Source organism: Pseudophryne corroboree, chromosome 4 (genome assembly GCF_028390025.1).
Source record: "Pseudophryne corroboree isolate aPseCor3 chromosome 4, aPseCor3.hap2, whole genome shotgun sequence".
Lineage (NCBI taxonomy): Eukaryota > Metazoa > Chordata > Amphibia > Anura > Myobatrachidae > Pseudophryne > Pseudophryne corroboree.
The window spans coordinates 509,948,151-509,960,809 of record NC_086447.1 but is presented as its reverse complement, the minus strand read 5'-3'; the positions used below and the strand labels follow the sequence as shown (position 1 = coordinate 509,960,809).

General features: G+C 46.5%; 1 protein-coding gene across 4 annotated transcripts in view; it reads left to right on the top strand.

The window, feature by feature from the left end:
- The window catches only part of GOPC (golgi associated PDZ and coiled-coil motif containing), a 146,890-nt gene extending 141,530 nt beyond the window's left edge, over positions 1–5,360 (top strand). For all 4 annotated transcript variants that reach the window (XM_063917211.1, XM_063917212.1, XM_063917214.1 and 1 more), the window contains one exon: positions 3,760–5,360. In XM_063917211.1, coding sequence (XP_063773281.1) covers positions 3,760–3,878 — 119 coding nt within the window. In that variant the 3' untranslated portion in view covers positions 3,879–5,360. The remainder of the gene's footprint in view (positions 1–3,759) is intronic.
- The last annotated feature ends 7,299 nt before the right edge of the window (positions 5,361–12,659 follow it).

Here is a 12,659-nt window from a genome sequence, read left to right as displayed (position 1 = left end):
AAACGGCATATGGAAGTTTTGCCGTATAAAGGGGAGGAGTTATTTGGAGTCGGTCTATCAGATTTGGTGGCCACGGCTACAGCCGGGAAATCCACCTTTCTACCTCAAGTCACTCCCCAACAGAAAAAGGCACCGACTTTTCAACCGCAGCCCTTTCGTTCCTTTAAGAATAAGAGAGCAAAGGGCTATTCATATCTGCCACGAGGCAAAGGTCGAGGGAAGAGACAGCAACACGCAGCTCCTTCCCAGGAACAGAAGCCCTCCCCGGCTTCTACAAAAGCCTCAGCATGACGCTGGGGCTTCTCAAGCGGACTCGGGGACGGTGGGCGGTCGTCTCAAAAATTACAGCGCGCAGTGGGCTCACTCGCAGGTAGATCCCTGGATCCTGCAGATAATATCTCAAGGGTACAGGTTGGAATTAGAGACAGATCCACCTCGCCGTTTCCTGAAGTCTGCGTTACCAACGTCCCCCTCCGAAAGGGAGACGGTTTTGGAAGCCATTCACAAGCTGTACTCTCAGCAGGTGATAGTCAAGGTACCTCTTCTACAACAAGGGAAGGGGTATTATTCCACTCTTTTTGTGGTACCGAAGCCGGATGGCTCGGTAAGGCCTATTCTAAATCTGAAGTCCTTGAACCTGTACATAAAGAAGTTCAAGTTCAAAATGGAGTCACTCAGAGCAGTGATAGCGAACCTGGAAGAGGGGGACTTTATGGTATCCTTGGACATCAAGGATGCGTATCTCCACGTTCCAATTTACCCCTCACACCAGGGGTACCTCAGGTTCGTTGTACAAAACTGTCACTATCAGTTTCAGACGCTGCCGTTCGGATTGTCCACGGCACCTCGGATCTTTACAAAGGTAATGGCCGAGATGATGATTCTTCTTCGAAGAAAAGGCGTATTAATTATCCCATACTTGGACGATCTCCTAATAAGGGCGAGGTCCAGAGAACAGCTAGAGATGGGATTAGCACTGTCTCAAGAAGTGCTAAAACAGCACGGGTGGATTCTGAATATTCCAAAATCCCAGTTAATGCCGACAACTCGTCTGCTGTTCCTAGGGATGATTCTGGACACGGTTCAGAAAAAGGTTTTTCTCCCGGAGGAAAAAGCCAAGGAGTTATCCGAGCTTGTCAGGAACCTCCTAAAACCAGGAAAGGTGTCTGTACATCAATGCACAAGAGTCCTGGGAAAAATGGTGGCTTCTTACGAAGCAATTCCATTCGGCAGATTCCACGCAAGAATTTTCCAAAGGGATCTGTTGGACAAATGGTCAGGGTCGCATCTTCAGATGCACCTACGGATAACCCTGTCTCCAAGGACAAGGGTGTCTCTTCTGTGGTGGTTGCAGAGTCCTCATCTATTGGAGGGCCGCAGATTCGGCATACAGGATTGGATCCTGGTGACCACGGACGCCAGCCTGAGAGGCTGGGGAGCAGTCACACAAGGAAGAAACTTCCAGGGAGTATGGACAAGCCTGGAAACGTCTCTTCACATAAACATTCTGGAACTAAGAGCAATATACAATGCTCTAAGCCAGGCAGAACCTCTGCTTCAGGGAAAACCGGTGTTGATCCAGTCGGACAACATCACGGCAGTCGCCCATGTGAACAGACAGGGCGGCACAAGAAGCAGGAGTGCAATGGCAGAAGCTGCAAGGATTCTTCGCTGGGCAGAGAATCATGTGATAGCACTGTCAGCAGTGTTCATCCCGGGAGTGGACAACTGGGAAGCAGACTTCCTCAGCAGACACGATCTTCACCCGGGAGAGTGGGGACTTCATCCAGAAGTCTTCCACATGCTGGTAACCCGTTGGGAAAGACCAATGGTGGACATGATGGCGTCTCGCCTCAACAAAAAACTGGACAGGTATTGCGCCAGGTCAAGAGATCCGCAGGCAATAGCTGTGGACGCGCTGGTAACGCCTTGGGTGTACCAGTCGGTGTATGTGTTTCCTCCTCTGCCTCTCATACCAAAAGTATTGAGAATTATACGGCAAAGAGGCGTAAGAACGATACTAGTGGTTCCGGATTGGCCAAGAAGGACTTGGTACCCGGAACTTCAAGAGATGATCACGGAAGATCCGTGGCCTCTACCTCTAAGGAGGGACTTGCTTCAGCAGGGTCCCTGTCTGTTTCAAGACTTACCGCGGCTGCGTTTGACGGCATGGCGGTTGAACGCCGGATCCTAATGGAAAAAGGCATGCCGGAAGAAGTCATTCCTACTTTGATTAAAGCAAGGAAAGAAGTAACCGTGCAACATTATCACCGAATTTGGCGAAAATATGTTGCGTGGTGCGAAGATCGGAGTGCTCCGACGGAGGAATTTCAACTGGGTCGATTCCTACATTTCCTGCAATCAGGATTGTCTATGGGTCTCAAATTGGGATCTATTAAGGTTCAAATTTCGGCCCTGTCGATTTTCTTTCAAAAAGAATTGGCTTCAGTCCCTGAAGTCCAGACCTTTGTTAAGGGAGTGCTGCATATACAGCCCCCTGTGGTGCCTCCAGTGGCACCGTGGGATCTCAATGTAGTTTTGGATTTTCTAAAATCTCATTGGTTTGAACCACTAAATAAGGTGGATTTGAAATATCTCACTTGGAAAGTGACCATGCTTCTAGCCCTGGCTTCTGCCAGGAGAGTGTCAGAATTGGCAGCTTTATCTTACAAAAGCCCATATCTGATTTTCCATTCGGACAGGGCAGAACTGCGGACTCGTCCGCATTTTCTCCCTAAGGTGGTGTCAGCATTTCATCTGAACCAGCCTATTGTAGTGCCTGCGGCTACAAGTGACTTGGAGGACTCCAAGTTACTGGACGTTGTCAGAGCATTAAAAATATATATTGCAAGAACAGCTGGAGTCAGAAAATCTGACTCGTTGTTTATATTGTATGCACCCAACAAGATGGGTGCTCCTGCGTCTAAGCAGACGATTGCTCGTTGGATCTGTAGCACAATCCAACTTGCACATTCTGTGGCAGGCCTGCCACAGCCTAAATCTGTAAAGGCCCACTCCACAAGGAAGGTGGGCTCATCTTGGGCGGCTGCCCGAGGGGTCTCGGCATTACAACTTTGCCGAGCAGCTACGTGGTCAGGGGAGAACACGTTTGTAAAATTTTACAAATTTGATACTCTGGCTAAGGAGGACCTGGAGTTCTCTCATTCGGTGCTGCAGAGTCATCCGCACTCTCCCGCCCGTTTGGGAGCTTTGGTATAATCCCCATGGTCCTTTCAGGAACCCCAGCATCCACTAGGACGATAGAGAAAATAAGATTTTACTTACCGATAAATCTATTTCTCGGAGTCCGTAGTGGATGCTGGGCGCCCATCCCAAGTGCGGATTATCTGCATAAATTGTACATAGTTATTGTTAACTAATTCGGGTTATTGTTGAAGGAAGCCATCTTTCAGAGGCTCCGCTGTTATCATACTGTTAACTGGGTTTAGATCACAAGTTGTACGGTGTGATTGGTGTGGCTGGTATGAGTCTTACCCGGGATTCAAAATCCTCCCTTATTGTGTACGCTCGTCCGGGCACAGTACCTAACTGGAGTCTGGAGGAGGGTCATAGGGGGAGGAGCCAGTGCACACCACCTGATCGGAAAAAGCTTTACTTTTTGTGCCCTGTCTCCTGCGGAGCCGCTATTCCCCATGGTCCTTTCAGGAACCCCAGCATCCACTACGGACTCCGAGAAATAGATTTATCGGTAAGTAAAATCTTATTTATTATTATTATTATTATTGTTATTATTCCTAGTGTTTGACCAAAAGCATCACATTGATGGACATGAAAATGGGGACCTTGAGCCAACAAGTGAATCCCTATCAGGAGACACTGCTTCCAAGTTGGCATATTCTTCAGATTCCCTGTCGTAGGACTTGTCTCCTGTGTCTTCAGAGGAAGAGACCGATAATCACTCTAGTGGACAAATTTCAGTCTCAAGGGAGGTTGGATACGGTTGCCTCCAATGCAGTTTCCTCAGGGTTGTCTGAGCAATTCTACACATGCAAAATCTTTCATTTATCCACTATGAGCCATAACTGTTGACATTGCATGTTTCTTTCTCATTTCTTTTTGTAAGCACCAAAGCATGCATTTTTAAACATGTAAAGCATTTTTTTGAGCTTATTTTTGTGTCTGACGTAAGTAAAACTGGACTGAGATAAATGTTTACAACACAGATAGAAGGGAGTTACACAGAAGATGTTTGAAGTAAGTGATAGAAAAATAGCATTTTATTCTAAATAAAGCTTAAATGAAAATATTATGGTTTTAGGATAAATTTAAGTGCCAATCTGGCCCAGCACAATCAATTAAAAAACATTATATTCTGGTTCAATCATTAAAAAATGTCCTGCAGTCTGCACTAATGTTTTTTATTTAATTTTTTTCTAGAAGGAAGACTAAACTCCATGTATGTATTTTTCTATTTACCTGCAGAGTATGGAATTAGGTGCATGCTTTAAAAGGTTCACTTTGAGGATTCTGTGCCTATTGTAAATATTTTGTTAATGGTGCAAACCATGTTGAAAGTCTCAGTGGCCTGATAGATATCGTAAACCTGTAAGTAACTGGGCAGAATGTGTGTTTTTTTCCTCACAGTGTCACCTGTCAACTTACCACATTTTTGCCTATTTTATCCTGTAAGTCATACTGTTATAACTGTTCCCTGACATCGCTGATGAAGTCATTGCTGCTCTGTCAATACCTATAGAGCAATACTGACGGACAGCCATTTGTTCTAATGTCAGCCACTGTTTGTATGACAAGTGATGTGAAATAGGTTGTTTTTCTATGTTATCTCCTTTTCCAGCTGCACTATACATATTGTTTGAGAGAGCTTTGGAGAATGTATATAGTAGTCAAATTGCTATTTATAAATTTGTGTCTCTCTTGTTCGTGACATGATCTTTTGTGGTGTCACTTAATTTAGGTTATATATAAAATATAATATGTTTTAAAGCTTTTTATACTGTATTTTTTAGGTTCAGAGTTTTTGGTTTATACAATATTGCCATCACTCTCCATATATAGCCATTATGGTTCTATATTGCATTTAACTATATTTTCAGTGTCCTATTATTCAGATATATTTCATTAATAAGATACTAGTTAAACTAAACACAATAAAAAGGAAGCTTTCAAGTAATGCTGCCTGTCCTCTTATCCTGGTAACAGTAGATTTCAACGTGCATTGTGTACATCCCACTTTCCATGCCAAAGCAGACAGATGAATTTTATGTTACATATCCATTTCATACCAGTATGTGTTGTAATGTATTTTCCTTTGAAATACGATGACCACAAAGGACACGTGTTACAGGATCAACTAAATTAAATAAATGCACTAAACCCTTTTTGAGTGTGTAATAATTTTTGTTTGATTTCTAATATGTGCAAACCAGAACGTTGGATCTTCATTTTGCCAGCTGCTGCTGTTTTTTTTACATACTGTATGTACTGTACTGAAGAGACTATTTCCTCTAGTATCACATTGGTTATTTTAATGGTTCACACGTTAAAAACCATCAAAAGAAAAAGGGGAAAAAGTACTCTTTTATATGGGCACTCTGGCTATGTAACTTTTATTTATAAAATCTAAGAATGTCTATATCTGGACTTAACACATACATGTATCAAAAAAATACACTTATATATGATGGGTAAATATCAATCTAATGAGTAAATAATCCTGAAAAGAGGAGTTATCTAAATTACGATAACTCAGGATGTATCTGAAATATTCACAGAAAAATTATTTTGACATCATTATGGAGTTAAATACTCCCAGCTAATATATCGCTTGTTATAATACAGTGTCCTTGAATCTTGATAGGTGTCCAGTTGAGAAAGCCACTGGCGAATTATGGGTCTTGGAGGAAGTTCCTGCTGTCGGAAGCAGTACTTTATTGACAGCATGTTTTAAGAATCTACAGACACTCCTAACACTTCCCAGTTAAATGTAATTTCTCCTTCAGGGTCCACAGAGGTATCCACAGGATATACCTTGGGATATCAGGTAGCGACAGCAGAATGACACCAACGATCTAAGCTTTTCAGACCCCTTTATCCAGTCCCCTATATCCCCGCCTCCTGGCTCAGGCAATTTAGTTTTTTGTTTGGTGCGGCAGGAGCCGGACCACGGTCTAGAGGGCAGCTAGTTTTTGAAGTCAGTCTTATTTTTATTTATTTTTATAGTCTTACCATTTTTTTTGAGTTATCTTTCTAAAAAGCGTCTTATATGTACCATAGAAACAGTTGCTCCAACAACTCTCCGCCGGGTCGCGACAATGCTTACCTCCGTGTACAGTGCTGTTTCGACGGGCGTCACCTAGAATATACTAGCAAGTCCAGACTGACGTTACCAGGCTGTGGCTGGAGAGAGGGGAGGTAAGTAGTCTGTTCCGCTTATCGGGTTAAGACGCAGGACACAGCCACACTGTTTCGGGGGGGAGTCTACCGAACAGTCGCTGGTTCGGCTGCCACCTCGGGTGCACCAGTACTGGGCCTCAGGGTTCCTAGGTTCCAGGGATTAGTATGAGACCGCGATCCCTGGGTTTGATGTCGGCAGTGGGGAGTAAGATGCTCCCTTGGTCGCCCCTCCCTCCGATTCATGACCAGTTTCCTCTGAATTTCCCGCCATGAACTTATTTCATCGCTTCCGTCTGAGACACTATAAGTCACACTAACCAAGGCTCAGCGTGGTGTGGCTGTGTCACTGGTGCGTCTGTGTTCACTCGGGCATCTGTGTTCACTAGTAGCGCCTAGATCTACTCGGCGTTAGTTAGCGCAATGATGGATCCTGGAAGTGGGGTTAAGTCTCCCTGTATCCCGCTCTCTTGAAGCAGGTGATACAGCACTGAGTCTCTACCTACCCTTTGGGTACTGAGTAGTTGTATAAGTGCCTGATGCATATGAGTGTTGGAAACTGCTGCTGCTTTATCTTTAGCTGTGCGTCTGAATACGTTAAAGTCCTATATAAGGTAATGCAGTAATATGTTTTCTCTTACGTCTTAGAGGATGCTGGGGTTCCATTTAGTACCATGGGGTATAGACGGGTCCACTAGGGGCCATTGGCACTTTAAGAGTTTAATAATGTGGGCTGGCTCCTCCCTCTTAGCCCCTCCTACCAGACTCAGTTTAGAAAATGTGTCCGGAGGAGCCGGTCACAGCTAGGGTAGCTCTTAGGAGTTTTTCTAGTTTTATTGTTTTCTGAGTTTGTTAGATTAAAGGAAGGCTGCTGGCAACAGCCTCCCTGTTTCGTGGGACTTATAACCAACTCTTGAAGTTAATGGTTCTCTATCTCCGCTGACAGGACACTGAGCTCCTGAGGGTACTGATCGTAAGCCCACGAGGCGACCGCTCACTCCCGCAGCACGGACGCCACCCACTAACAGAGCCAGAAGAAAGAAGAGTGTTGAGTACAGCGCTGGCGGCCCGGTTAGCGAGTCGCCGGCGGGAATGGTGGCACAAGGGTGGGAGCGCAGCTCTGACATGCTGCGCTCCAGCAGGCTCAGCAACACACTGGGTTGGCGCTTGAGGGGCGTCCTGGGCCAGCGCAATTCAACCTAAACTGGTCACTTGGTTAACAGGGGCTAATCCCTGCTGTTAGCAACAAACACCTCAGGCCAGTATAAACAACTTCGTGTGGGAAGTCGCGCGCCATTTCAAGTGGCGGGACTTCCTCAGAGTGGATCCAGCACTCACCAGTGCCACTTTCACCCTGCAGATCACAGTAAAGAGACGCTGGCAGGGAGCGCTGCCCTCCAGATAACTCCAGTTATACCTCTGCCGCTACCAGGGTGTTATAGATGGGAGACGGGGGGGGGGGGGGGGAGGAAGGGGAGTGTGGTAACAGTACTAACTACCCTATTAAGGTTAGTTGGTCAGCGCCGGGCTTTTATCATAATAACTGCCTACTGGGGCACACTGTGGCTGGCTTCTTATACTCTGTGATTCTCTGAAGGTACTCTGGGGGAAGCTGTGTCTGACATTTTCCTGTGTGTGTATATATCTCGCATTACCATGTCCAAGGACTCTGTCCTGTGCTGCAGAGTGTTTTTATCTTCTGAAGAGTCTATTCCAGGCCTGGCCAACCTGTGGCTCTCCAGCTGTTGTGAAACTACAAATCCCAGCATGCCCTGCCACAGTTTTGGTATTAGGGAATGCTGGATACTGGAGATTCCAAAATCTGTGATAGAAGCGTCCACACTTGCTTCCAGAATACCTGAATTACTGGGCAAAACCACCATACATGAGGGCATGTACCGACCTCCCCACAATTCATCCAGCAGAGGTTCGAGGTCATTGTAAAAATGGCGTGCAGTTTGGAGTGTACCACCGAGTATACACTTTGTAACGTCTCTCTGATAGATACACTAATGGAAGCTTTAGCGAGTCTAGTCCTAATAGCGGACCAATCCTCACTGTCAATGTTGGATGGGAGATCTAACTCCCACGCCAATTCATGAGGCTCGTGGTCGGGAGGGTTTGGGGCCAGGAAGGAGTGATAAAGAACAGAAATATTACCGTTGCGGCCAATTGAATAGGAGCAGAGGTGTTCAAAGTGGTTCAGCACACAAAGTTTACTAGAGGGGAATTGCGAGTTGACAAAACTCATAATTTGATTATATTGAAAGTGGCGAGAGGCGGGGATTGAGTGAGTAGCTTGGAGGTCAGTAAATGAAGATGGAGCAAATTGACCCTTTACATGTTTAAATCTAGTAATGCGTAAACTCTGCCAGAAGGATGCCATATGTCTATCTGATCCCAGGGGGAATCGGGGGTGACCCCCAGATGGACATTGGTGAGGGAAAGGGAGCTAGGTCCAGTGAGGGAGGTAGTTTATCCCATATTTTAAGAGTAAATCGTATGGTCGTGGGTCGCACAGGCCGAGGCTGGTCTAAGTGGTCTGGGCAGCCATAGTATGTCATCCACTCGTCCCTCCTGCAAGTTTTCTAAATCTACCCATCGTTTACAGCCGGGATCAGAGTGCCACGACACAACCTGATTCCGCTGGGCAGCATGATAATAAGAGCGGAGTATTGGCAAACCCAGTCCTCCAGTGAAGCTTAGCCAAAATGGCTCTACGAATGCGAGGTTTACCGTGAGCCCAGATAAAACAATTGCAGAGGGTTTGCATGGAATTCAAGGCTGAGATCGGGATAGATATGGGTAAGGTTTGGAAGAAATACAAAAATCTAGAGGAGATTCATTTTAATTTGTGTTAATTCTGCCGAACCATGAAATCAATAGGGATTGCCAACGCAATAGATCTTTCTCTGACGTCCTAAGTGGATGCTGGGGACTCCGTCAGGACCATGGGGGATTAGCGGCTCCGCAGGAGACAGGGCACAAAACTAAAGCTTTAGGATCAGGTGGTGTGTACTGGCTCCTCCCCCTATGACCCTCCTCCAAGCCTCAGTTAGGTTTTTGTGCCCGTCCGAGCAGGGTGCAATCTAGGTGGCTCTCTTAAGGAGCTGCTTAGAAAAAGTTTTTAGGTTTCTTATTTTCAGTGAGTCCTGCTGGCAACAGGCTCACTGCATCGAGGGACTTAGGGGAGAGAAGTTCAACTCACCTGCGTGCAGGATGGATTGGCTTCTTAGGCTACTGGACACCATTAGCTCCAGAGGGAGTCGGAACACAGGTCTCACCCTGGGGTTCGTCCCGGAGCCGCGCCGCCGACCCCCCTTGCAGATGCTGAAGATTGAAGGTCCAGAAACCGGCGGCAGAAGGCTTTTCAGTCTTCATGAAGGTAGCGCACAGCACTGCAGCTGTGCGCCATTGTTGTCACACACTTCACACCAACGGTCACGGAGGGTGCAGGGCGTTGCTGGGGGCGCCCTGGGCAGCAATGTATAATACCTTATTCTGGCTAAAAATACATCACATATAGCCCCTGGAGGCTATATGGATGTATTTAACCCCTGCCAGGTCTCAGAAAAACGGGAGAAGAAGCCCGCCGAAAAGGGGGCGGGGCCTATTCTCCTCAGCACACAGCGCCATTTTCCCTCACAGAAATGCTGGTGGGAAGGCTCCCAGGCTCTCCCCTGCACTGCACTACAGAAACAGGGTTAAAACAGAGAGGGGGGGGCACTTATTTGGCGATATGTATATATATATATATTAAAATGCTATAAGGGAAAAACACTTATATAAAGGTTGTCCCTGTATAATATAGCGTTTTTGGTGTGTGCTGGCAAACTCTCCCTCTGTCTCCCCAAAGGGCTAGTGGGGTCCTGTCCTCTATCAGAGCATTCCCTGTGTGTGTGCTGTGTGTCGGTACTTGTGTGTCGACATGTATGAGGACGATGTTGGTGAGGAGGCGGAGCAATTGCTGGTAATGGTGATGTCACTCTCTAGGGAGTCGACACCGGAATGGATGGCTTATTTAAGGAATTACGTGATAATGTCAACACGCTGCAAAGTCGGTTGACGACATGAGACGGCCGGCAAACCAATTAGTACCTGTCCAGGCGTCTAAAACACCGTCAGGGGCGTTAAAACGTCCTTTTTACCTCAGTCGGTCGACACAGACACGGACACTGACTCCAGTGTCGACGGTGAAGAAACAAACGTATTTTCCTTTAGGGCCACACGTTACTTGTTAAGGGCAATGAAGGAGATGTTACATATTTCTGATACTACAAGTACCACAAAAAAGGGTATTATGTGGAGTGTGAAAAAACTACATGTGGTTTTTCCTGAATCAGATAAATTAAATGAAGTGTGTGATGATGCGTGGGTTTCCCCCGATAGAAAATTATTGGCGGTATACCCTTTCCCGCCAGAAGTTATGGCGCGTTGGAAAACACACCTTAGGGTGGATAAGGCGCTCACACGCTTATAAAAACAAGTGGCGTTACCGTCTCCAGATACGGACGCCCTCAAGGAGCCAACTGATAGGAGGTTGGAAAATATCCTAAAAAGTATATACACACATACTGGTGTTATACTGCGACCAGCGATCGCCTCAGCCTGGATGGGCAGCGCTGGGGTGGCTTGGTCGGATTCCCTAACTGGAAATATTGATACCCTTGACAGGGACAGTATTTTATTGACTATAGAGCATTTAAAAGATGCATTTCTATATATGCGAAACTCTGGCATCAAGAGTAAGTGCGATGTCCATATCTGCCAGACGATGTTTATGGACACGACAGTGGTCAGGTGATGCAGATTCCAAACGGCACATGGAAGTATTGCCGTATAAAGGGGAGGAGTTATTTGGGGTCGGTCCATCGGACCTGGTGGCCACGGCAACAGCTAGAAAATCCACCTTTTTTACCCCAAGTCACATCTCAGCAGAAAAAGACATAGTCTTTTCAGCCTCAGTCCTTTCGTCCCCATAATATCTGCCCAGGGATAGAGGTAAGGGAAGAAGACTGCAGCAGGCAGCCCATTCCCAGGAACAGAAGCCTTCCACCGCTTCTGCCAAGTCCTCAGCATGACGCTGGGGCCGTACAAACAGGTGCGGTGGGGGGTCGTCTCAAGAGTTTCAGCACGCAGTGGGCTCACTCGCAAGTGGACCCCTGGATCCTACAAGTAGTATCCCAGGGGTACAGATTGGAAATTCGAGACGTCTCCCCCTCGCAAGTTCCTGAAGTTTGCTTTACCAACGTCTACCTCCGACAGGGAGGCAGTATTGGAAACAATTCACAAGCTGTATTCCCAGCAGGTGATAATCAAAGTACCCCTCCTACAACAAGTAAAGGGGTATTATTCCACACTATATTGTGGTACTGAAGCCAGACGGCTCGGTGAGACCTATTCTAAATGGAGTCACTCAGAGCAGTAATAGCGAACCAGGAAGAAGGGGACTATATGGTGTCCCTGGACATCAAGGATGCTTACCTCCATGTCCAAATTTGCCCTTCTCACAAAGGGTACCTCAGGTTCGTGGTACAAAACTGTCACTATCAGTTTCAGACGCTGCCGTTTGGATTGTCCACGGCACCCCGGGTCTTTACCAAGGTAATGGCCGAAATGATGATTCTTCTTCAAAGAAAAGGCGTCTTAATTATCCCTTACTTGGACGATCTCCTGATAAGGGCAAGGTCCAGAGAACACTGAGTAGCACTATCTCAAGTAGTTCTACGACAGCACGGGTGGATTCTAAATATTCCAAAATCGCAGCTGTCTCCGACGACACGTCTGCTGTCCCTAGGGATGATTCTGGACACAGTCCAGAAAAAGGTGTTTCTCCCGGAGGAGAAAGCCAGGGAGTTATCCGAGCTAGTTAGGAACCTCCAAAAACCAGGAAAAGTGTCAGTGCATCATTGCACAAGGGTCCTGGGAAAAATGGTGGCTTCTTACGAAGCGATTCCATTCGGCAGATTTCACGCAAGAACTTTTCAGTGGGATCTGCTGGACAAATGGTCCGGATCGCATCTTCAGATGCATCAGCGGATAACCCTGTCTCCAAGGACAAGGGTGTCTCTTCTGTGGTGGCTGCAGAGTGCTCATCTACTAAAGGGCCACAGTTATGCATTCAGGACTGGGTCCTGGTGACCACGGATTCCAGCTTGAAAGGCTGGGGAGCAGTCACAGAGGGAAAAAATTTCCAGGGAGTGTGATCAAGTCTGGGGACTTCTCTCCGCATAAATATACTGGAGCTAAGAGCAATTTACAATGCTCTAAGCTTAGCAAGACCTCTG